General features: G+C 41.1%; 1 protein-coding gene across 4 annotated transcripts in view; it reads left to right on the top strand.

The window, feature by feature from the left end:
• Positions 1–13,561, top strand: part of reln (reelin) — a 119,885-nt gene that overhangs the window by 40,166 nt on the left and 66,158 nt on the right. For all 4 annotated transcript variants that reach the window (XM_084733275.1, XM_084733274.1, XM_084733273.1 and 1 more), the window contains exon 3: positions 8,840–8,978. In XM_084733275.1, coding sequence (XP_084589401.1) covers positions 8,840–8,978 — 139 coding nt within the window. The remainder of the gene's footprint in view (positions 1–8,839; positions 8,979–13,561) is intronic.

The following is a 13,561-nucleotide window of genomic DNA, read 5'->3' as shown; positions in this document are numbered from 1 at the left end:
TACAAGGTTATTATCTGTCTGAGTGTGCACACACACACACACACACACACACACACACACACACACACACACACACACACACACACACACACACACACACACACACACACAACAAACCTGGAGGACAAAAGATGCGCATCATAAACATTAATCTGTGCTTTTTAAATGAGGCCCACTTCCCCGTGTTTAATCAAAAAGTATATAGTGAGTGGTGACAAATATAAATCCCTAAGACAAAAATCAAATAACCTAATCTGCTTACAGCACATTACGCTACTTCATAGGGGTTTCATTAACACTCCGAGCAAACTGCTCCGCATAGACATGCATTTTAATGTTCTGTTTGTGGTTGCTTTTGTATGCGTATGTGCAGGCGTTCAGGGTGATGAAAGTGCATGTATGCCTATGGTTGTGCAGCGTGTGTGTCATTAATAACAATTGCTTCAGTAAACGGAAAGTTGGATCAGTCTACTAGATTTACCTTTGAGAGAAATGGAGCTACAATCACCCAGATTCCAGATTCCTCTAACCTTCAGGACTGAAGTGCATTTTCCTACCTGCTTGCTGTTGATAAGAAATCCAGCAGGAAAAACAGTTTCAAGTCCAGATGAAACAGCATTTCAAGAGGGGTTGTCACAATTGTCTCCAAATCCACTATTCAGTTTAACTTTTGATGTTTTTTACACTGACAGCCATTGTTAGACTATCAAGTCCTGAATTGTACAGATCAACTGATCATTGGTTTTATACCCCGATAAAGGTCATTCACATTTTCAAATTCTTCTTTAGAAAGATAGTCTATATGGTAGTGTGTGAAAGAGCGTGTGAAAGTATGAAAAAATACTGGAGGAATCAGAGATTCTGCCTTTGATTTCAATTATCAAAATTAAAAGTTCATTTCGATCAATCCTTAATTCAGACCTCAATTTAATGTTGAAATTGTGACACCACTGTTTTGGTGGTATCTGGCTTCTGTATTGTGACATATTTCCATGTGAAACAGAATAGGCAATCGGGAGGTAACGTTGAGAGGGATTTGATTTGAACGTTGAAAAGCGGGAAGAAATTCTGTGAAAACATGGGATATGTCGGATATGCCAGAGAGTGAGGAAGAAAGTCGTCAAACAAGATTAAACACTACATGAATAAAACTGTGTCCATTGACATGATTTCTGCCTGAGTCAGATTTTTATCTGCAGTGATGGTTGTTAAACAATAAAGAAAACAACTCCTCTAATCCCACTCTACTTCAGATGACATCAGACTACGTCTTTTGTCATTGTTTTAATGTGAGAGACCCCTAGCAGCAGAAATTACATATTGTACGTTTAAACAGACGCACAGTGTGACTGGGAAAGTGATCTAAATGATTTAAAAAGGCATGTTTCATTTCATCTTGACTTTAAGTGTCTTAAAATCATCTCAGAAAGCACTTATCATTGACGAATAGTCAAATCAAGCTCAGACAGATCATTCAAACTAATAGTTTCCTATTGCTCCACAAGCCAGACATTTCTGAAGGACACTTGTAAAATGAGTGCGAAATTCAGCAGCTATTTGGTACTGACCAGATGTCAAATGGTGTGTATAAACTCTGAATAATTCTAGTAAATGTGCACATCAATTTGAATGGTGCCTCTCGAATCCTCACCGCTCTGCCACAAAGCCTAACTATCAGTTCTAATGCCAGTGAGACCGGCTCCTGCTGGTCCTACAGTGTGAAGTCGCTGCCAGGCTGAGCCACCGATTGCCCATCTGCTCCATCGGGAGAATTCTCACTCCATCTATTTGACTTGTTTTGAGCTTGGCTGTGGAAAAGCTCATTAGCTTTGCAAAGTGAGATATAAAGACAGATAAAAATCCTGTCTCCAAACAGAGAGATGTTAAAGAGGACACAGACAGATGTGAATTGGAGTGTTTACATGTTCAAAAGAAGCGAGGCCAGACGGAAGGGGAAAATGTGGAGAAGTCTTTGTTTCTGCAGACATGGGCGGATTGAATATGAATACATAAGAGGCGCTCAACTTCCCACTTCCTTTTTGTCACGCACTTAAAAAATTCACCACAATTACCAGCAGAGATTGATGTTGGGTTGACACCCCTACAACCGACATATGACCCTTAAAATCTTGACACACCCATTTCCTGTGTTTCTGTGTGTCTGAGTGAGTTTGTGTGTGGGCATACCCGAGGGTGCATGTATGATTTGTGTGTGCATGTGTGTATGTGTGCGTGTGTGGGTTTGTATTTATGAAACATGCTCTGCCCAGTCATACCGTGGGAGTTAGCAGGTCATCTTCTCTTGCCATTAATCACTGCCGACAGCTCATAAGTGCCCGATCTGCATGTGAAAGAACTGCATGTGAACGCGAGTGTGCGTGCATTTGCATGTGTGCATTTCACTGTGCAACAATCCACCATGAATGCATCACTGGTGGCATTTGCACTGCAGCTACAACATGTGTCCTTGTCCATTCATTAGGTGATTTCTGCATGTGGCCAACTGTGTGATCATGTGCAGCAACAAATAATCACTGTTGAAAAAGCATAAAATGTTTTAAATGTTTCCTTAATTTTCTGGAAAGAGGTTAGATTTCAATATTTTAGGATGTCCATGACAATTGATCTTTGTGGTTGAATGTTAGTCATTAGTTTAGGCTATTAATTGGCTAATATTCACACATTTCATTTCGACTACGCAGATAATGTTTACATAGAGATATTGAGGAGTCATGAGCAAATATCTTAAACACCTTTTTAGAGCCTTCCGGTGCATGCTGGATGTGTTAATGAATGTTGCTAATAGTATAACATCACACAAGTCTTGTGTTTCAAAACAAGGGAATAAATACTGACAGACTTATCAACAGGATGGATGATGTGGCCTGTCTTTTCCCCAAAACTGCCATGTGTTTGATGTCAGAGCTCTGTTAATCACCTCTGTACTTTATTCCTTCTTGCTCCTATAAAGCTGACAGCAAACATGAAACAGTAAAATAAAGTGCATACAGATGATTGTACAAGCAGCGACACAGGAAATAAACTGAATTTCAAACCACAGAGATTCAGTTAGTAGCTACAAACGTACTGAGAGCTGAACAACTAGACACTTTAAAAACACCCGTCTCTCTGATCTCTTGCACAAAAATGAGTTGAGTTTTGCAACACACATTGGTTTGAGGGGGAGTAGGGGGGTCGCCCCAGATTGGCTGAGATGGTCCATCTCAGGTGCAACTGAGCCCGTTGTAAAATGAAAATGAAAATCAAAAGAAGGCTGCTTGGTTCCCTGCCATCACAGGTCTGAAAACTTCCTCTTCCTGGTGGTCCAAAACTCTTGCACTAGAGATGTAAACAGTACTCCCCTGCTACAGTTTAATGCAAGGGGCCCATAATGTTAGTGACTTCTGACAAGGCACAGCTTCCAAAGTTTTTCTTTCTGCAATAAATGTAAATTTGAAAACTTTGATTTTTCTTATCGAACGCTTATCAACTGTTTGGTCGACCACTGGGGGTCAGCTCCACCAAAATCTATTGACAATTTCTTGCTATCAATCGCCCAATAACTGTGGGTTTTGATAACCACAGCTGCGTGCAAGTGCTGTAATTAGCGCAAGAGAATTTGGGAGGATCAAGACTGAGAAAAGAGGAGATGATCAAAGCACAAAATATTGACAGAAAAGAAAACAAGCAGATGAAGCAAAGTTTAACATCTATCACATCTATTAGATAGCAGAGAGATTATGAAAAACGAACTCTGAGGTCAACTGAGTGAAGGGAAAATTAATTAACAGCTTTTGCAGTTGGTGTGACCCCGGCGTATGAGGACACAGGCTTTGTTAGATTTTTTCATTTCACAATGACGAAAGAGTCTGTCTCTGTATTTCTGTGCTCATCTCCCTGGACAGAACCAGGAATGTCAGAGCTTTCTCTTTTTTTTCTGTCCAGGTTCACTACAGCTTGTTGCTTTACTGGAACATTTGGGATTTGGATCTCATTGAATAATAGTGATTTCTCTCTCTCTCTCTCTCTCTCCACACCCGGACATGAAAGGGACTAGTTTCGTTATTTGCATTTTTACGCCTGAGTGTATTTTTCAAGTGGGAATAGAAATTCTGTGAGCGGTGTCGAGTCCCAGCGCTGCTGTGTCCTGGAGTGCATCAGTCTGCCTTTTCATCTTCACCCTACCCTAACTGCTATCTGCTTTTCTTTAGCCATACTCGCAGTTCCTCCCTGTCTCTACCTCTCTCTTTCTCTGTCTTCTGCTGTTTTCTTTATTTTATCGCAATGTTATGCTCCATTTTTGTTTGGATTCTGGGTTTCTTTTCATTTCATCCAGTATTAGTTCGTTTTTCCTCTTCAGCAATAGTTACGGTAGCCTGTGTTTAATGAATTAGTGTTGTATTACAAGAGTTTGCCGTCCCTGTAAATGAGAAAAAAGTGAATGAGACTGAAGTTGTTGTTGGTCTCCGCCCCTTTCTCTTACTCAATGATGACTGACTGACTGCCAAAGAGAGTAGAAGTGGTTTGAGAACTACTGCTTTCCCATATTACAGTAAATAGTACACTAAAATAATATCTGTAAACATTTTAGTTTTTGGTTGCAATCTTTCTTTCTTTTAAGAGAGAAATAAGCAGTGTAGTAAGAAGTTCTTGACTTATACTTGATCAGTTCTGTCTAGTTTGACAGTTTGAGTCTCATGAGCCCTGTGTATTGTGCTCACTGAGAATGACTTGTCAATCACACAGTAGCCCCGCCCTAAAACATACTCTGTTTTATGTTTATTTTTCATAGATGTCTAGCTTCTGGGTTTACTTTGTATGTATACAGCCTTCTGAATATGCGCAGTAGCGTTTCAAAATTTAAAAAATGAACCTCATATTGTATAGAAGAAGACTTGAAACTTATTATTAAGAGCATGAACTCATTAGAAAAATGTTTACTGAGGTCATAAATCAAGTGAGAAGCAGGGGCATTCAATCGGACTTCTTCCTGCAGCTAGTGGAGTCATCCCTTGACATTAGAAAGAATGCAGATTTAAGATGCTTCCACATTACCGAAAAGCTCGGTCCACTTCTGCTACTGTCTGTGGAGACGGCACTGTAAATGAGAATATTCCTTTGAATGAGTGAGTTGAATGAGTGATTCATTGTCTCTGTGCGTCTGTCCACACTGGCCACAGCCCGTTTACTTTCTCCTTCTGCTATCTCCTCGGCTCAGTCTGCTGCTCGACTCCCATCAACACACTCCTCTCTTTCTGTTTGTCTGTGCAGCTTTCCAGATAGTGTTTCCATTGCCACCACAAAAGCTTAGCTTGTATTATGCACATCTGCAGAGATTCTCAAATTGCACCATGGCAATGTGGTGAGAAAGATTCACAGAGCTTCTCTTGCCTTCTCTTCTTCTGCCACAAAATTGGGCAATTAGTGCCAAAACTGTTGTCTTGACTGCCTTGCTGGTTGCGGCAGTAAATGTGTGGCATGTAACAGCAAGGAAATTGTTGTGGAAATGGCACTCTTTTGTGTCAGAGGGGGTTAAAAAGAGGGAGAGATGTATGGGTATGTCAGTGCGTGCTTCCCTGAGTGCTACGTAAGAACAGCACAGAAACAATTTCTGCTGTTCGGTGTGACGGCGGTAAAGACAGGGTGCTGAGGAGATCTCGCCCAGGCACACAACACTGCAATAACCCTCGACAGTAATGTGCGTTTATGTGTGTTTCCCTGTGCAAGTGTGTACGTGTTTGCTTAAGAGTAAATCGTTGCCATTACGCAGAGAGGTTGTAGCTGAGGTGATTAGAGAACAGCAGTACTATTAGTGGGTGATTACATCTCAGTCTGTTATTACACACCAGCAGCTCCTTCGCAATGTAAAAGGCTGCGTTGCTCGACACCTCGTAAATCTGATACACTAGGCCCACACGCTGCTTGCACTCACACATAATGACACAATATGTTGTTGTCATGTGAAGCCTCTTAAATCATGCAGCTTTGATGATTATTCAGTTTGAACTCCAGTTAAGGAGTTTGATGTTTCTCTCATGATGAGAAAATGCACCACTCCTGGGTTGAAGAAAACCTTTGCAAACCCCAAAGGGTGCGCAAATAAATGCGTGGTGCTCAATTTAAAAACAAGCTTGTTTTTCTTAGTTTTTCATCCAACAGCAATGCTAACTAGTTTTGCTTGTACCACATACACATCAACATAAATTTCATGAAACGATACAAACACATGCACACACAGCTGGACGAGCTGAACAGAAACATTTATGGAGCCGTCGACACTGTTTGTATTTATGGATGCAATCTGTGAGGTCAAATTTATTACTGTCAGAAATGGGCGGAATTATTTCTCTTTAAATAATTAGTTTTGAACCACACACAGATGCACACACACACACAATCTTTGCATATTGATTTGCACATTGATTCAGGGGATATTAAAGCTCCGATGTTATTAATCATTGCTGATTATGTTTTCAGTGAGTTGAGTTATGATGGAGGAGACGAGAGGAGAGGATTGTGTTGGCAGGTTTTTGCAGAGCAGAGGCCAGCCACCAGAGCACTGCAGCTCAGTGCGCATCTTCATACACAGATGGGACATAACATATATTTTTAAACTGGCTAAACGTGTTTACTGCGTGTGCACTGGACCAAACTATGTTGACTTAGTGTTGCAGAATTATGACAAATTTCCAGATTTCCTGCCTGCACACTCGAGACTCTTGTTCTGTTTGCATGCATGATAGTACCGCACAGTTTGGACACCTCTTCGCTGTCACTACAAAGCCGTTTAGTTACAGTAAATTATTAAACTCTTCTGTATGTCTGTGCAGTGATTGATGAGTCCGGCGGCGTCCTGCCCTTGCCCTCTGTGATATGAAGGAAAGATTGTGTGACATGATGTCATCCCATCGGTGCAATCATAGCCGGACACAGACCCTCATTAATAAGAGCACCGTTATGTAGTGTCAGCTCACAGGGACGGAGAAAAGAAGGAGAGGGTCGAGAAAATAATAAATGATGAAAGGAGAGAAGTACAGAGGGGAAAAAGAGCAAAGTGGAGAAGGTGGATGAGAAGTGAGTGTGAGGCAGGAAGCAATGAAGAAGAAAAAGGAAACAGTAGGATGCCAGTGGATGGAAAAAATAACAGTAGAATGGCATGAGATCAAACGAGCAAGGAAAGAAATAAAAAGCAAATGGAAAGAAGGGAAGAGGGGATAAGGTGGATGTGTATGTGCCAAACCTGAGACACTGTTGGACTTTCAGTACTCCCTCATATCACAAAGGTCTTAATGTCTGTCTCTCGGTGTCTGGTTAACTTGTCTGTTAGTTCCAGAATTATGCTGATTTGTAAAAAGTGTGACTCTATAACATATTGCATATTATCCTTTTAGTGCACTCCTCTTGTCAAATATTACTGCTGTATATTAACTGTTTGACTTTGCTGCAGACGCCCAGAATATCGTGACTGACTGTTGTCGACGGCTGCCACGTCAGTCTGCACAGAGCAGATCGAGTGTGCATGATGTCAGACAGAAACAGCAGTGAGAGAATCTGGTCAATTCATTTATGCTCATAAACATACAAAAAAGAAACTATGTAGTCTACTTACTCATGATAGAAGCATAAAAGCCAAGGAAAAATTGAAAAATCAGCTAAATCTGAGCAAGTCAACACAATCAGGCGGACAAAATGCTCCATGTCTGACATGCTGCTGCTGGTGGGGTATGAAGCCATGCTGAGGATGAATCAAAATTGCCCGGTGGAATCAAAGTGCAATTCTGGGTATTTCATATGACTAACAGTTTCTAATTAAAAGGTTCCTTTAAAGGAATGTGTGTCTGTCAGCGCCCACTCCTTTGTATGAAGTTGTTTAAAAAACTGGACCACAGTTCATTCCTAACAACACAAATTAAGGCCTTCATTTAAAGAAAAACAGCGGATCATTGAACACTGTTCTATATGCAAGCACACTACACTGTACTGGCATTTTAACACAACATAATTTATATACACATTGCTGCTGATTGGGTAGCACCCTTTGACACACCCACCACACAAGAGAAAAGCTCATGGCACACCGTTACACACTGTTTCGAGGAGACATGTCCTTCAACCTGGAAACCATAGCAAAACCGTGCACTCTGTTTTCAGATTGAACCTGGTCTGAATCAAACAGCTAATCAGGGTTAGCCACCATCAGCCGGTCACAGTAACTCAAACAGAACCATTATGACCCTTGTTTGTGCCTCTAAGTGTCTTGGAGTCGGACATAACTGCCAAAGTAAAACAGATGTGTTTGTGAGTTTCACTTCAAGCTCAGCTAAATGTGTGTGCATGTTTGGTTTTGCATTGTGTATGTCCAAATTGCAGTTTTAATTAAGTCTGCTGTTTGGAAACTGGTGAGGGCTGGCCACCAAAATGCAGGGTTTTTAATTCAAGAGACCATAAATTAAATATAATGCTTTATACCACATCTATGTTTTTCGTAATTGTTTGTGTTTGGGTGTGGTTTTCTGACAGTGCAGTTTATGAAGGAAATGTTGTTTTGGAGGCCCATGAAAGCACACCACTGGCAGACTATAAAAAACACTATCTTAAAAGTGGGCTTACCACACAATGATAATGTAACTTCTACAAATACAATAAACAATATAACACAAGTTTTATGTGCAAGTTGACTTTAACACTGTAGTAAAATAAATGGAAACCAGCTGCTACCTGTAAGTCAGGGGAAACATCTCAAAGGCCGAGGTCGGCTTTGGAAAAAGTTTGGTAGTAACTAAATAATAAGATGACACATAACAGTCTCTCCTTTATCGTCTTCTCCTCTCTCCTCCAGGTGTGATGCCAGAGCGGCAGTTTGGTGGAACCCAGTTTGTTTGCAGCGTGGTCGCTTCCCACGTCAGCCACCAGCCCTCCTCCAGCTTCAGCTTTGTCTGGATTGCCCCACCGCCTGGCACCGGCTGCGTCAACTTCCTGTAAGTCATGCATGAGTGTGCAAGAGAGACAGACACAGAGAAAACTGCAGACGAGCAGATGCGATACAGACTAGGACCTTTCCAGCTGCCACACGTCTAACCCAGATATGGAAGTCGTAAACTGGAACAATAATATCCGTTAATGTTGCGGGGCTGGATATTGACCCAGTGAGTCTGAGTGAAGCTTATCAGCTGACATCATGGGTGGTGTGTTCTCTGCCAGAGATACAGAGAGGATGTTAAAAGGCCGTCCTGTCAAAGAAAACATGCATAATGACTGGAAAGAGGCTAAACTGGGGACACATAGTGTGTGTGTGTGTGTGTATGTGTGTGGTTATATCCCCCGATACCTTGCTTGACACGGCCTGTGCAGTGGCAGGTGTGAAAGCGTGTGTTTGGCCTGTTGAGAGTGGAAACGGAAATATCTCCATCATCTCATTCAACGGCCTCAATCAGTCTTACCATTGGAAAATGTGTGAGCGGTTGAACAGATCCACCCGTCCCCCGAGGATGGGTGTGATACAGACACATACACACAAACTTTTTGCCAAAGAAAAACTCCAGTTCACACAATGATCTTCTCCTGTGACATTGCATGAAGGCACTAATAAGAGGCAGTTATTCGACCTCTGTAGAACAAATTGCTTATATTAGGGACTTAATTCTGATTTTTAGCCCAGCGCAACAATCTCTGGGGCAGTTGCTCATGGATACTGCAGTGGTCTGTTTGTGTACATGTTACTCAGTGTGTTTCCTTGCAGCTTACATGTTGTTTGATTGGCCCACCAGTACAGTAGCTTAATACGTCTGAGAACAACCTTGGTCTTTTTCCTTTTTCTCATTTTCATTCCGCCCTCCTCTGTCTGGTCCTGCTCTTCATCATTTTCTCCATCTCTATCTGTTGGAAACATCCTCTAACTCTCTTTCCCTGTAGTTCTCTTGGCTGGTGATTTACCGCCTCATGCTGATAATCAGTCAAAATGCAATTAGCAGCTGTTGCTGGAGAAGCGTAGAGGAAAACGGAGGACTCCAGTAACTCTGCCCCATGCAAAGTCACAGCAGCACGACAACCACATTACGAAGATCTTTTAGAAATTCACCCACAACTATTGGAATATTTATACATTTCTACATCAAGAACATAATGCTTTTAGACTGAAATCTAAAAATGAAAACATTATCACATGATTTTAATCCACAGATAGTCCAATCAAACTGCAAACTAATCTCTTTTCTTTTTTTCATTACCAGTCATCCTCTTTCCAGACTTGAAAGACATTGCAAATTGCACATCATGGTTTCATAAAAACCACAACTAAATTAAACATTTTGGCAGTATCCACAAAATCCCTGAATGAATTCCTGGAGGGACTCGATAGACTATCAGACAGAGACTTTTATGGACAGACTGACAGAAAAGGATTCAGTTGGGGAATTTGCTGAAGTGGAGCTGCCATTTAGACAATATCCACGGAGCCAAACAGATTTACTGGCTTTTTTGTCTGCCAGCAAACACATTTACTGTTGAGCGTGTGTCAGCTTATGAGGATTGTGTGTTTCCTCAGTATTTGTGTGTGTGTCCGTGTTTTTTCTGTGTGTTTGAGTGTAAACCACGGAGGAGCGCTGTGCCAGTGCTGATGACAGTGGGGCTGGCAGGGGGCCACGACTGTATGACAATAGGGGCCCCTGCGGCTGACCTTATCAAAGTCAGCCAGTCACACTCCAGCTGGCTGGAGACTGCTCCTTATACACACACACACACACCAAACACACACACTCTTACTGCACCCTGTTCCAGTTCACAGCCCACATCTCCACCAGTATATCCTCACCTCCAGAGCTTCCCTCCCTGGGTTCAGTGACGTGACTGTGGGAGAAATTCAACAGGCAAAGATCTTGTGACCAAAAAAAAAACCAAAGAACTGTGGGTTCCAGCACAGTATTGTCACTGTTTAGGTCGAGGTGTCAGACAACTGTCCCCGTATGGAAAAGATATAGACACATTTTACTAAATGTTTCCATCTTTTATCTGAAACTTGTAAGTAATGTATGTGACAGTCACACCAGACACAAGATGCTGAGTAAATCTGTGTAATATGAAACTTATTTATTACATTTTTTTGCAACGATCCCTCAAAAGTGATTAACAAGCATATGTAATGGAGGCAGGATATTTTACTTTTTAACAATAAACTTTATTGCTCAAAATTATATCAGAGCAATGAAACAATACACTGTTTATTTTAAATTATCATTGATAACTATGATAATAATATGTATAATAAACCTGAATTAAGAAAAGGGATCAAATATTCACAGTATGCTGCTTTCAAAGCTAACAAATAAAAAACAATCTGCTTTATGGTCTTTTAAAAAAGTTTCTACTTTAACTGCTTATTGGACAACATATATGCAGATACTGATATAGAAAGAAATAGCTGTGATAAGCCAATACTGGTCTGATAATATTGAATAATATCAAATTTGGGTTGAGTTTGAGTTGAGCAACCATTAGTGAAACTGAAATCCTGCAAGTACTGTATGAAAACCTTACAAGACATGTAAGATGTTACATATAGGAGGCATACAAATGAAAATAAAAAACATAAAGCAAATCAAAAAACAAACTAACTTGATTGATGCTTAATTATTAGAATTATGTTGTATGAGAAAAATCTGAGAGTAAATCATAATTGAGACATTTAAGTCTTATGCAACACAGAGAGATCAAATACACAAAAAACAGACATTTACTGTTGGAGGCAAGGAGAAGTTCATATAAGTTTGCCATATTTCTTTTCCATATGGGTCAAGTGCGTATAGGAAGTTCAGTTTTAGAGCACATCTTCCAATTACTTTAAAAGTTAAACAAAGTAATAAAAAATGTCTGTAAGAGAGATTTGTCTTGACTGTACAAAATGTAAATAATGCAGTGTCCTGCCCTTGTCCATAGTGCTCCTGCCCTGATTGATACAAGGACCATTTTCCACAGTCTGTGTCCATGAGTGTTTGAATTAAAGGCACAGACATCCTATGTCCTTCACAGGGCTGGAGCCGGTCCGCTGCTGCATTAATACGGGGCCTGTGAGCAGTTTTATGGGCAATATTGTGGGAGTGTTCCTGGTAACAGATCACTAGCAGGAGTGTGATAGAGTGCAGCGACGTGGGCATCCAGAAGAACTCATTTTCTGGGTGGCTGTAAATTGCCACCTAAGGAGAAGGGGAGGCCTTGGAGGAGAAGAGGAGAGGAGGTGGAGGAGTAGGGACAGCACACACACACACACACACACACACATCAATAAGTAAACACTGATCACGCAATTGAAACTCAAACCAACAGAAAATGAACAGCGGTTTCGAAACTGATTGGTCATTTTAGCTGTTTGTGAATCAAAAATGAGTTGTTGTCAAACACAACAAGCAATATGAATATGTTGCTGTTCGATCTGGAAAATTGCTTTTATATTTTTAAACATGTAACTAATTAATTAAATAACCAAATAACCAATAGATTAATCTGTCATCAAACTAATCATGAGTTGCAGCCCTGATATGTTACACAACTACCATAGTGAAGTTAAACTGTCAGCCAGGAGGAAACCTTTTGTCACACACAAAATGCAAACCAACTCACGCTTCAATAATTGCATAAAACACAGTTGTGCCCCACTTTTTATTCTTCTTGCTCAGACATGACAGTCCACACCGCGACATAATGTACTGAATGCTTTGCTGCACTTAACAGAGGTGAGAATGGTTAAAAGCTTCCTCTGGTGAATGCAAAGATGCACTGGTGTGTCTCTTCCTTTCTTTGCCTTTATTCTGCTTCACTTACAGCCTCGAGGCAGTGTGTCTATCTGCGCGAGTGTGTGTGTGTCTGCGCATGTGTGCGTGCACACGTGCTTGGGATTTTATACGGAACAACAGCTACCTTCAGAGAAACATTTTCAAACATAACTCATAACTTTGTACCTCTTTCATGTGCATGGGTGCTGTGGTCCTGTGTGGGTGCTGTGTGTACACATGCAGCGCTGCATGAGCATGTCCTTGTGTGTTGGTATGTGTGTGTGTGTGAGATGCGTTTTGGGGCTGCAGTGTTTTTTGTACTGTCTCCCTGTGGGTCTCAGACAGCTGCCTGATTAGAGATTGCCTTAATTGCTGCACGTGAACTCCAAAGTGTTCCCCTGAGGAGATGCATGTCTGCAGATCTAATGCCACGCTGTTCCTTTAAGTCATGGCATGCTGTGCATATTCGTGTTTATATGCACATGTGCATTTTTATGCATTTGTTTTGCAAACACTTGTATATTTTTTTTAATTCCACACATATCTGCTACCTGCGGTTCCTTTGTGGAGGCTCAGACTGATTGAAGCCACTTGTAGGAGCAATTAGGAGGAGAAATAGAAATAGGGCAGGTGGGCGCTCAAACACTCTCTTGTCTTGTTATCTGTAATTGAAAAGAAACGGTTCCTGTGATGTAATTATGCCGGGTGTTGTTGTGTTGTTGATACTGCCATCTGTTCAAAGTAGGCAGGTCTGTGCGAGCATGAAGTTTGTGAAGCACACACTACAGCAGGCATAT

Source organism: Lutjanus erythropterus, chromosome 13 (genome assembly GCF_056507025.1).
Source record: "Lutjanus erythropterus isolate fLutEry1 chromosome 13, fLutEry1.hap2, whole genome shotgun sequence".
Lineage (NCBI taxonomy): Eukaryota > Metazoa > Chordata > Actinopteri > Lutjaniformes > Lutjanidae > Lutjanus > Lutjanus erythropterus.
This window is presented reverse-complemented; position numbering and strand designations above follow the sequence as displayed.